At 40.9% G+C, this 13,473-nt stretch overlaps 1 protein-coding gene across 2 annotated transcripts in view; it reads left to right on the top strand.

Moving 5' to 3' along the window:
* Positions 1 to 13,473, top strand: part of LOC146555393 (thyrotropin-releasing hormone-degrading ectoenzyme-like) — a 271,026-nt gene that overhangs the window by 20,653 nt on the left and 236,900 nt on the right. For both annotated transcript variants that reach the window (XM_085253024.1, XM_085253025.1), the window contains exon 2: positions 1,482 to 1,726. In XM_085253024.1, coding sequence (XP_085109150.1) covers positions 1,482 to 1,726 — 245 coding nt within the window. The remainder of the gene's footprint in view (positions 1 to 1,481; positions 1,727 to 13,473) is intronic.

Genomic DNA, 13,473 nt, shown 5'->3' with positions numbered 1-13,473 from the left:
TCTAAATAGCCCGTGTTTAACCTCACCCACTAGACTGAGCTCAGGTTTGAACTATGTTCTACCTTTGGTAGTCGACTCGTCTTCTTTTTCCTCCTCTCTTTTGAACACTGAATAACTTATTTGCAGACTGCTTTCAGGTAAAGTCTTGATTTTAAAGTCACCACCTTTTGGAAGAGCTGCTTCTCACTTTCTTTCTGAAAAGGTCAGACTAGGGCTGTTCGATATAACGATATATATCTGATGACGATATAAAAAAGTATCGTTTCATTTTACGCTGTCATTTGTTTCATGGTGCAGCAAAACTGTTTACGGTAATATTTTTTCACCGTTTTGATGGTCACTGTAGTGGCTATATTAATTTCTTAAAGTTCTCTCTTTCTCTTATATTTAATATAACCACCATACGGACGGACAAGCGCCTGTTTTTATGCGTTGTGGTTAGCAACAACGACGGTAACAGCATCGCTTGTTTATGTTCCACATAAACCTTTCACAATAAAGCTCAAGATCCTGTTGAGACTTTTCAAAATAAATGAAATCACGTGAAAGAGCAGATTATTTATGGATGAGAAGTAAAAAAGAGCTGCCAGGTGTTAAAAAATAAACCTTAAACTCAAACGTTAGAACAGGCTTTTCCCCGCAGCACGCCGTGTAATAAATACTTACAAAGAAAACGGCGGCCGTTACAACTTATGCCTAAAAATGTATAGTTTCATGCATCAGTTAAAACACTCGACTCCAGCTACATGACGCGCAGCTGGAAATACTTCCCACAAGTTGAGCTGCCTGAGATTCACAGAATTTACAGAAAATGTTACATTTTTGTGATTTATATCGTTATCGGGACGATAGAATTCTTATATTGGGATATGAGATTTTGTTCATATCACACAGCCCTAGGTCAGACATTTCCCACACACTTACCTGTAGGATCAGCTGCTGTTTGCTTTAATCCACCTCAGAAATCAACCACTGCTGTCATGTTTCAGGCGGGAAATGACATAAACATGAGCAGCAACAGGAAGTCAGCAGCTTTCAGAGGTGCTCTGGATGTGAGTGAGCGTGTGTCTGAGTTTGAGGAGTTTAGGATGCACGAGTACGCGTGTACACGTGCATCCTATTAAACAACCCCTGCAGAGTTTCTTTGCAGATTTGCTGTTAACATCGAGTGTCACTCATCAAAATGAATTTTAAATATCCTGAAGCTTTTAAATGTTTAAATCCTGCGCTGTTCGCATTCATGTTTCCTTGCTGTAAGGCTTCTCCTTAACTCAATTTGTTGATGGATTACTGCGTTTCTGGGTGATTTGCTATTATCGCTACCAAGATTTTATTTATTTAATGATAATAAAACAGGAAATCTGATTATAGCATATCCAAACATATTTCACTCTTCTGGTCTGCACTTGTAGATGAGTCTTATTGTGGAGACACAGTTGGTGTGTGGATGTCTTTATCCTATTTTCTCTTCCATCCATCAGGTGGACCGGGTGACAGTTACTGCTGAGGGCGGTGTTGGAGGTCGTCCTTCCAACAGGCCCGGGGGCGGAGTCATGCGTATCCACCGACACTTCCCCTTCCCAGCCAATCAGATGTACGTGGTGGCGCTGCACCGCGAGATGAAGCCGATGAGGGTTTACCGGCTAAACGTGAGCTTTGATGCTGCCATCGAGGACGAGCTGCTGGGCTTCTTCAGGAGCTCATACACAATGCAGAGAGAGAGACGGTACACACACACGGAAACACACACTTTTCCTATACCAGCAGGTGGTTCAGCTTGAAAAGGTCAAAGCTTCACATTCACGACATTGATTAACTCACACTCCACATGCCATACGCCTGTGTGTGCATGTCTTTGTGTGTGTTCCACTTGTCTCAAACACACACACACACACACTCACACGGGCGTACATATAAAACTCCTTATGAATTTCCCATAAGCCTCTGCTGCAGTTTCCACATCAGATTTCTTCCCCATGGTGCAGATGGGAAACAGACTGTGTGCTGATACATTTATTATTTCATGCACGAATGTGTGTGTGTGTGTGTGTGTGTGTGTGTGTGTGTGTGTGTGTGTGTGTGTGTGTGTGTGTGTGTGTGTGTGTGTGTGTGTGTGTACTGGATTCCAACGTCTTTTCAACGTATTGTGAAAAACACAAACTTGTGGTTAATTGTTTGGAAAAACGTTGAGCTCAGCTGTGATTGGACAGAGTAAAGACATTACCACATAAGGACTCTGCCTGAGAAGAGCTTTAGCCAGTGATGAGACATAATTAACTCATTCCTCACTTTTATACTACTCAATTCTGATTGGCTCCATGAGCAAGAGAGCTGCCACATAGACCAGTGCAGCATGAATACAATAAAACTGTGTGATAAAGAGAGTCATTATAGGAAATGATGAATTCTCTATTCTGTGTTATATATTTAGACTTGCTAATGGTAACATAATACACAGTGATCAACATTATTTTATGAAGAGGACATAAAGCAAATCTAGAATGATTGCCATGTTCAAGGAGGAATATCTGACAAAGAAGCTAACTGTGATGATTTTGGGGCACTCTGACCTGATTCTGAAGACCTGTCTCAGACATGTGGGTCTATTATAATGAACTGCATTGGCTAAAATTAAGCTGCTTAGAGAGTCTGAATGGCTCAGAGTTCAACGCATGGATTTTCATGCGCTTAAATCACTTATTAAGACTTAAGTGTAACAAGCATTTAGGCAGGGTCTTCAATCTGACCATTTAAGATGAGCGACGGTGAGAGCAGCGGGTCAGATGAGCCCATCGATGTTAATTTTGAAAATACACCAGCGATGAACTTGTGTGGTCTTAGGTTAGAGTTTTCTTTTCAGCCAATGTCTGAAGGAGGAGCGTCAGCTCTGCTCCACTGACAGAAGTCAGGGGTGACCCATTAAAGGCAGGACACCGGTCTGCATGGCTACAGATTCAAATCTAAGCATACACACAGACCCTTTGAATCCACGCTAGGGTTGGGCGATTGGATGAATATATCGACTACTGACGATAGGCTGAGCCTGATTGTTTTTACAAGGGCGATTTATTTACTTATTTTCCCATGAGTAAGATTGCTAATAACGATGGAGCTAATAGAAGCAGTCAAAAGTCCAAATAATAGTGCTGCTTTAACAACACCCTTTTTCATCTGCGAGCAAATGCACCCTCTTCAGAGTGCGCCCAAATGCTTGATGGAGCTGCAGAAGCTGCTGATAGCCTAGCATACTCAGCTGGATGGTGGACATGTACATGCTCATGCAAGTTAGTCGTGTTTGAGTACTTGCTCGCACTATACATCTGCACAAGCGACAGACTGCTTTGGTTACATCTTTAGGTTTATCTCTTTCATCCGAAATTGGCAGCTTTATATATATTTTTTAGTGCTGTCAGCATTAATGCGCTGTCATCATGACTAACATGATTAACAATTAACCCATCTGGAGTGCAGACCGAGTCTAAATCCCTGAAATGTCTCTGTCAATGCTAGAGATGTGCAAAGCAGCCGGTATCTGTATCTGTATAATGCTGACAGCCCTAATTTTTTGGGACATTAGGTCGTCCATGTTTGAAATTCTGTGTAATCAGTCCGTGCATGATTACATTGATCTGCCCATCAAAAAGTCTGCGCATGCGCGAATGTATCGCCCATCGTCGATTATTAGACTGACGATTGTCGGTTGGAAAATTTTTACATATTGTCCAGCCCTAATCCATGCTTGGTCTGTTTTCTTGTCAATGAAAAACCATTTTTAATAAATCATTCTTTTGTTGCTTTAATTATGAATACAACAAAATCATGATATTTTTGCTATAAAAACATGACCCATTAGTCCCATTTTCTAAAAGATTTTAACGATTTACACTTACCTGTAATTTTAATATGCTACAGGCTGCAGCACCTTTATTCTAAAGCTCAAACATGTGTTTCAACATCATACAGATTTTTCTGGGATCAAAAATTACTCAATAACGGCTCCTTTGAAGTTTGCTGACCTCCACTGTAGCTGGTCATGGAAAATGTCACGAGTTGTATTCTCCATTTAAGCTTTTATGCAGATAATATCAGTGATTTCAGCTAATTAACTTGATGTTTTTGTACCAGAACCTGCATTTATGTATTCAAGCTCTACAATATTTGAGACAGTTAGCTTATAGCTTTGCCTAATGATGCACATGCAGATATAGAAAATTTAATTCCATTTCAAGTTGCTGTGTTGTATTAACCAACAATAACCAGGTATTTACACCTGGTGATTTCTCCACTTGTCACAGAGGCTTGTGATTTCTGTTTGGATAAAAAGTGTTTCCACTAATGAGCAAAATGCTGCTGAGCATCCGTATAAAACTATCATTAGTAATCATGGTGATTTTTTTTATTATATTTGCTTGTTTGGGACATAAAGGAAATGATGCAGCAAATGTAATATTATATTAATACAACCTTGTGCAATATTTAGAGAGCTGGATCCAGTCTATCATCTGAGACATGAGCTGACAAAATAACAGAAACACTCGTTATGAAGCGTGCTCTGGGCCAAAATTATACTGACTTAAGAAAGCTTAAAATAACTCCATCATTATTTAGAGGAACATGATCAATGAAAATAATTTAAAAAAAGTGTTTTGTAAACAAAAAAATAAAAGATGAAATCTCAACATTTAGTTTACCAAGGCTACATGTATGTCTTCTTTAAAGCTTTTAAGCTTTATTTGTCACGGCTGGCGGAGTGAGCCGTGTGGTGTGGAGGAAAGGGAGGACCCAAAATGCAGCAGTGACTGATGATACGAGTGATGTTTATTTACAAAGTGACAATGGCAGAAACAGGCAGTGAGGCATGACAAAACAACTGAAGAAACCTAAACTGGGAGAACTAAATGACAAACCTGAGACCATACAAAAGGGGTGCGGGGCAGAGAGACGCAGAGACAGGAACACCATAGAACGCAGACGAGCCGACAATGAACACAGACCGACACCCACTAAATATACACACACAAGGTAATCAGGTAATCACACACAGGAGGGAAGAACAGCTGAACCTAATACACATGAGGACCGGAGGACACAAGCTGAACACAATGACAACAGACACAGACCTTCAAAATAGAATAGGAAATCCAGAACATGAGCCTTCAAAGTAAAGCAGGAACACACAGACTGATTTACAACACAACACGGGGACATGAACAGAGCACCAAGGACAGACACAGGTAGGGCTGAATACACACACCAAACTACAGGTTCAACCCTAAACCAATACAAAATCAGAATAAACACAAAGCACAAAAATGAACTTCAAGGAAACACAAAACGCTGGGCCAAAATGACCCAGGACCATGACATTATTAGTGGAACAGCTCGATTATTGTTGACTTGAGATGAATATAAATGAGTACTGAGTGTAAAGAGCAACAGAATCAGAGGTGGAGGACATGTTGGTGGCCTAAATCAAGCAAATCCTACATCTGGATTTGTTCATCCACTAGTACTTTTATTTTTCCTGCTGTGTGGTCAGATTTACAAAAAGGCAGCAGATTAAAATGTTTGGTGGTGAGCAGAAAGCTGCCTGTCTGAAGAAACTGATTATTTTACATGGACGGCCTCATTGGACTGTGAGTGTTGCCTAAATAAGCCCGATGAGTTAAACCAGAGTATCTTCACAAATGAGACGCTGGATTCCAAAACTGTTTGAAGATGCCTGATTGCTCATTGAAAGTCAGTCCAAATTTGTGAAATGAGTTGTAATGACATGCATTACTGCACTCATTGAGGTGCTGTTATTTGATCCATCCAGGCAACTGTGAATGGCCGTCTGTTTTGCAGACAGGAAACTATCCGCTATTGTGACACAACACGAGCTGAGTCTAAGAGTAATGATTCTGACAGATCGATGAGCAGAGCAGGACAGCGGCTGCTGTTCGGTGCTTTAAACACAAAAACACGAAGGTATTTTAAACTCATCCCTCTGACTTGGAATTCAAATGTTCATGACAGTTATGGATTCATGGATTCATGAATCTGTGCAAAGAGATGTATAACATTGATTTTCACATCCAGAAATCTAAATTCGTCTTCACTTCTAGGGAAGGAGGACCAGTGGCTCAGGTTTCTGAGTCTTCACTGATATTTTGATTTCCTGCTCTGTCCTTGACCTCCATGGGAATACGTTGGATAAGTGTTACAGTCCATTAACCATATGGACATTTATTGTAACATTAAAAACTAAAAGCTGGCTAATGTCACTTCAAGTGATGGTTATATAAATGAGACAAATCCATAAACACACACATAATTTTATAATTTATTGCTTTCATACATTAGAAAATTTTGCTCATTTCCTAATTTAAGAGCTTTTAGGCATCAAAAACTGCAAAATAACAAAATATCAGTAGAATTTCAAACACACTCACATCAGTTGAAGCTTTGTTTTCTTCATTGACTTCCTCTGCCGTGTTTCGATAGAACAATGGTATAAAACTGCAGTTTTAATTGGTTTTTCATCAAGATCACAATGAATTGATTAACATGCCAACTTTTTGACATCTGAAGTGACCAGAGGAGTCTCTGAGGGAACTTTTTAGTATTTTTAGCACACGCTGAGCCAAAATCCACCACCAGTCAGACTTGGTCTCAGTGTTTCCACCACCCGTGGTCCACTATTCGCTGGTAGCTGCTGTTTGGATCAATTCTGAATCAATACGGCAGCTGGCATACTAACAGAGCTCGATCACAGCACAGCAACCTGTTAGTTAAAGCTTACTGCTCCAGCTGCCAGAAACCCGGTTACAGTCGACTTTGTGCACTAACCTAATTCCTTAAACGTCACACAAAAGAGAAAGTCTGTGTGAGAGCATGACAATACTAAAGGTAATGCAATAAATATAAAGCCAGGCGTAGATTATTTGTGGGACTGAGACGCATGGTACTATGAGAGTGCATATAACTGCCATCCTATAAAGGTGCCAGCGTGAGCTCATTAAATATGTTAATCTGATGACTAACCAGCAAAGCAGTAAGACACATGGTAAAGAAACCACAGCTGGTTATTATTTAAAAACAGTAACTGTGTTCTGAGCAGAGCTTCAGAACGTCAGATAAACACAATACCGGTGTTCAGGGACGGTCCAAGTGATAGTCTGCTCAGAAGTGTGTGTTCATGTGTGCGTGCACAAAGCTCACTGTTATCTTAAGGATTAGCTTGATACAGCAATGCAGCTAATGCTAACACACACACACAAACAGAAACACACACACAAACAGAAACACACACACACTTCACTATGAGATTTGCTTAATATCCAGAGTTACTATAAACCCCAGGCTTGGCTTAAACGCTTAAAATGCTGGGAGTGGGTGAATTAATTAGCGTGCACACACACACACACACACACACACACACACACACACACACACACACACACACACACACACACACAGTATAACTGTTCTAGCTTAGTACTAATCTTTATGCAAATGATGTATAGATGAGTTTTGATGTTGCAGTTACTGTCGTCTCCCAGTGAAGGCATTTTTTAATTCGGCCCGATTCCACCCGTCTGCAGAGATGACCCGACGCCTGCTGCTCACATGAAGCATGACGTCGCATCAGGATAAAAACTGACACATCAATACTCAGCTAATGTATAGGAAACTGGACCAGAGTGGTGCCACATTCACTGCACTAGTTTTCTTTCCCGGGGCATCTTTCATGGCTGCCCTGACACAATTTATAATTTAACATCAACTTTAAACACATTGCTAGAATCTTTTTTTAGCTTTACTTTACACAAGCTCCGAAGTTAACATTTTGTGTAGTTAAGTGCTTTGTTACCTTTTTTGGTGCTTTCAAGTGGTTGCATCATCATTACCATATTCATCTATAGTGTTAAGTATTTTTAAAGGCTTTCCACAGTCATGTGTTTTTCCTTATTTTGCCATATGCTGTGTCACATTGTTGAATGTTCATATTAAATGTGGTTAAACTTTGAAACAATTAGTTCAACATGTAAAAGTAATCACTTTTGTTCAAATGCCTCAGCCTTCAGACTGCTCTGAATACTTAAGTATATGCTACAGTACGCTCTCTCAGCACCATAACTTCTCATTCTATGGTGTTTAATGCTGTTTTGACACATGTTGCCTTTTTCTCACGCACGGGTACACAATGTCCTTTAGCAGCAGTTCGACAGTTCCTATCCACTCATCATGGACATGAATGTCAGGGTAATTTGGGGCTTTTTATTAATTCTTTGAATTGTTCTATTGCCTGGGTAGAAGAACTGTAAAGCATACATCTTTAATTACTTTGAAAAAAGAGAACTGGGTGCACAAGTTTGGATTTATTTTGGATTTTCTGTATTACACAAAAGGTCAAGGTCAATGTCTCATATATCGTCAATTAGTTTATGGCAGTTCTGAACTTTGGTGGTTTCTGGGTTTTTCCTGAAAATCCAAATTCTCTCATCTAAGGTTAACAGTTTGGTCCTTCTTCCAGACATTGGTAATCTAAATAACTTGTACTTATGCAATTCAAATAATTCTACATTTGTGTGTATGAATTTGTTTAGAAATGGCCCCAGGAGGCCTTCCCAACATGTGACAATCTAAAATTCTCCTTGTCAGATCTCCACAGAATTTCTTGGACTTCCCCATTGTTCTGAGTGTTGATCAATCCGATGAGCACTGTCAGACAAATCCTTCTTAATGCTACAAAGAGATACTACCAGCTGTAGTCAATATTGATCAATAATGAGAAGTTAAAAGGCTTCGGCCTTGTCAAGTTAAAAAAAAGATGTAAGTGTTTATGCATACGTTTGACCCTGTGTGGATTAGACATAATCAAAAATTAATTCAAATTTTTTCACCCAGTTCTTGTTTTTCAAAGTAATTCAAAATTCAAATTCAAATTCAAATTTTTATTTGTCACGTACACAGTCATACACAGTACGATATGCAGTGAATTGCTTAGACAACTGCTCGTGACCTAAAGAAGAAAAAAAAAGGGCTATGAATAAGATAGGAAATAAATATGAAAAATTAAAAAGGGTAAATTTAACTAGGAAGGAATAAAATATAAATTAAGGTTAAAAATGAAATAACTGTACAACACAAATTAGAATGAAGGGTAAATTTAACTGGGAAAGAATAAGATAAAATATATAAATTAAAGTTGAAAATAAAATAACTGTACAACAAAATACACAATACACAGTATAGAACTATATAAGAATGTATGAAGAAATATAAATAAATATATACACAATAACAGCAGCTGTACAAGTATTAACTGGAAATGAAGAATATAATGTCCAGTGTTGTGCAATCCACATTATGTCTTCTGCAATGCAAATATGCTTAAAGTGATTTAAGTGATGAATTGAAAACAATGTCCAGAATGTCCAGTGTGTGTGTGTAAGAACTATATGTGTGGGTCAGTACTGTGTGGTGGTGTGATTGAGAGACCGTATCGCCTGCGGGAAGAAGCTCCTCCTCAGTCTCTCTGTGTTGGTCTTCAGGGAGCGGAATCGCTTTCCTGACCTCAACAGAGAGAACAGTCTGTTGTTGGGATGGCTGAGGTCCTTCACGATCTTCCTGGCCTTGGTCCAGCACCGCCTGCTGTAGATTGAGTGCAGGTCAGGGAGCTCGGAGCGGATGGTGCGCTCAGCTGACCGCACAACCCTCTGTAGAGCTCGTCTGTCCTGCATGGTGCTGTTCCCGAACCAGGTTAAGATGTTTCCCGTCAGGATTCTCTCTATGGTGCACGAGTAAAAGTTCCTGAGCACCTTGGAGGGCAGTTGGAAGTCTCTCAAGCGTCTGAGGTGGTAGAGACGCTGACGGGCCTTTTTCACCACGGTGTTGATGTGACAGGACCATGACAGGTCCCGCGTGATGTGAACTCCGAGGTATTTGAAGCTGTCCACTCTCTCCACTGGGCACTCGTTGATGACGGGGGTCTGGTAGTTCCTCTCCTGCTTAGTGCTGAAGTCCACTATCAGCTCCTTTGTCTTACTGACGTTTAGAAGGAGGTTGTTCCTCTGGCACCAGTTCTCCAGATTCCTAATCTCCTTCAGGTAGGCCGTCTCGTTGTTATCAGAGATCAGGCCCACCACGACGGTGTCGTCAGCAAACTTGATGATGGTGGTGGAGCTGGTAGTGGCCACACAGTCATATGTGTACAAAGAGTACAGCAGGGGGCTCAGAACACACCCCTGGGGGGCTCCAGTACTGAGAGTGGTGGAGGCTGAGACATGTCCGCCCATCCTTACTGCCTGTGGTCTGCCAGTTAGGAAGTTGGAGATCCACTGACACATAGATGAGCTGAGTCCCAGATGCTCCAGCTTGGTGGTGAGTGTGGAGGGAATTATGGTATTAAATGCAGAGCTGTAGTCCATGAAGAGCATTTTAACATAATTCCCCCTTCTAGTGTCCAAGTGAGTGAGTGATGTGTGGAGGAGATGAGAGATGGCATCGTCTGTGGAACGATTTGGACGGTAAGCGAACTGTAGTGGGTCCAGTGTGTCTGGTAGTGAAGAAATTATGAAGTCTCTGACCAGGCGTTCAAAGCACTTCATCACTACTGAGGTGAGGGCTACAGGGCGATAGTCATTGAGAGAAGCAGGGTGGGGTTTCTTCGGGACAGGAACAATGATGGACTCTTTGAAGAATGTGGGGATCACCGACTGAGATAAAGAGATGTTGATAATCTCAGTGAACACAGGAGCTAGCTGGTATGCTGTCTGGTCCTGCTGCTTTCCTGGTGTTCACTCTTTTGAAGGCTCTCCTTACTTCATGCTCGGAGATGACGAGCACGTTTCCGGTGCTAGCAGTATCTTCCTGTCTGCAGCCGTTAGCGCCGCTAGCACTAGCATTGTTTGAGTCCTTAGCTGCAGCCTCGAAGCGAGCATAGAAAGTGTTCAGCTCGTCTGCCAGAGTCACGGCCGCGTTCGTCATACCGGTTGTTGGTGCTTTATAGTCCGTTATTGTCCTTAGTCCCCGCCACAGGCTCCTAGAGTCACTCTGTTGGAGTTGTGACTCTAGTTTCCTCCTGTAGCGCTGCTTCGCCTCTTTCACCCCCTCCGCACGTTATATGACGCGGAGTCAATCATTCCACCCTGGAAAAGAAACTTTTCAAAGAAATCAGTGATAGGGTAAAATCATCATGACATCCTCGTCCACGATGAGTGGATTGAAACTTCAGACCACAATTGTACATGTACCAGATGCAGCAATACTGGCTGCTGCTGAGAGATAATGGACCTGATGATTCAAGTGACGTGTTTAAAAATCTGCAGTTTGTTTAATTTCAGTCAAAGTGTCATGTAATCTCTCACTGCTCGATTTACAGAAGAGACTGCATGTTGTGTTACATCATTTGAAAAAATTGTGATCATGCCACAGATGTTACATTATTGTTCTACATGTTTAGCTTTACACACAGTGAAAACATTACAATAACACTGAACTCAGAAATGTAGTTCACTATGCTGCACTTTAACTTTGGTCTGGGTTCTGCTGACGTTCCATAGATTAATGCATAACGAACACTGACATTTTCAAATTTAACTAATACTACATTAATACTACATTATGAACTAGCACCATCCAGTATGTGTGATGAAATTATGGTATATTATTTCTATATAAAGCACACTTCATCAGGAGGATAATTTTCCTGAAGAGGGTCCCCACTGGACTGAAAGTGTGCCAGATACTTGGTTTCTTCCTGAAACCCAGACTTCTAAAGGAAATCCAAAACCCCAGAGCTGAGCTTTTTTCTTCTTCTTCTCAGATCCTGTGAGGAACTTTTTCATTACACTGAAACTGTTTTTTCAGAGCTGCCTTTCTTTAATGAGGAGAGGAATTACAGTTAACGAGGAGTGGTAAGGCTGCTAACGAGGCAGAGCTGGTTGAGGAACAGAGATGTTGGAGCATTAACAGAAGAGACAAATGGTTAACGAAGGTTACGTGTGGGACTACATTTTAATAAAGGTTTGAAAGAAGTCGATTGGTTTAACACATCTACCTCATCTCGTATGTCTTCTTCATCAGCAGCTTCTCCCTGGCTCTGCTGTCTGATCGCTCCCTCCTTCATTCTGATAGAGTAATCCGGTGCTGAGATGAGATGTTTCAGATCAATACTGTGCTCACCCACTCTGCAGTGTGTGTGTCAGAGGGCAACCTATCTAACATGGCACTCAGCTGAAGCAAGTTAATAAATTCATTCGTTCTCTGAGCCTTTACAGACATTTAAAAAAATACACAGAGCAGGAGGCGGAGGAGGAGCTGCTGTGGAATCGAGGTCTTCACAAACACGCAGTATTGATTTTGACCTGAGAAAGACCTTTGACTCTCTTAACCTGTTAATTTCTACCCATGCTAACACTGTGATCTTACAGATTTTCTGTCCACTTTGGTTCAGAGGGAAATATCTCAACAACAATTACACTGAGTGCAGTAAAGTTAGATAGAAATATTCCTGTTTCATAAAGGTTGTTGATGTCACAGTTACTGGTAAACCTCTGGTCTCTCAAAGAGTAGCCCACAGAGGTTGAATTTTATATTCAGCTGATGTTTGAGTTTATGTCTGATGAATGCAATCATCAACTGAATATAAAATTAATGATTTGCACTAACTTTCCAAAGCAGGTTATCCAACAATCTTGTGTGCAGGGCTGTGAAAGCTTCTGTCAGAGTTAGCTGTTGTGTAGATGCATGCAAAGGGGAGAAATGTGACATGTGAAAGTTGGTGTTTTCCAGTTGCATAATGCTGCCTTTTTGTCTTTATGTGACTGAGGGCTTAAGTTGATTAAGGTTACTGGACAATCAACACCATTAAATGCACAGTATATGATATTTGCTATTCAAGATAAGCACTGTGATATAATTGGACTGTATGTTTAAAGCATACTGTCTCAGACTAATGTTAAGGCATTTGGTTTTTTGAACGTTTTAAAGACATAAAAAGTTTTGGGATACGGTCTTAAAGATTTTGACAATGAAGGACCTGACGACCATAGCGTTTTAGTGTTTCAGCATCTTTTTTATTTTTCAGTTTTTAAAGGAGCAGCTTTCCTGCTCCTCTGTTTTCTGTGGCCCTCATCACTCTTGCCTCCGGTCCCAGCAACATCATTAACAGGGGAGACCCAATTAGGTCAGATGTGTGAGTCAGCCTCCCCTGGCACCACACCCTGAACCCACTTCTCCACCCCTCCGCTGCAGCTGAGCCACAAACCACACCCTTCAAAAATGACACTTCTATTTTCAGTCTGAGAACTAATGGTTTAGAGAATCTGGATGTTCAGGTTGGGATTGGGTTAGGTTAATATCTACTCCCTTTTTTAAAAGGTTTTGTGTAACTAGAGAACCTAAATGCAGACAGTGTGGAGTTCTCCCTGTGCCTGTTTATGACAGATTATTTCCGGATTCTCTGCGTACTCTGGGTTCCTTAGA

This window comes from Mchenga conophoros, linkage group LG17, assembly GCF_057382185.1.
Source record: "Mchenga conophoros isolate Kocher_MC1m ecotype Shallow Benthic linkage group LG17, M_conophoros_male_GT1.1, whole genome shotgun sequence".
Classification (NCBI taxonomy): Eukaryota; Metazoa; Chordata; class Actinopteri; order Cichliformes; family Cichlidae; genus Mchenga; species Mchenga conophoros.
This window is presented reverse-complemented; position numbering and strand designations above follow the sequence as displayed.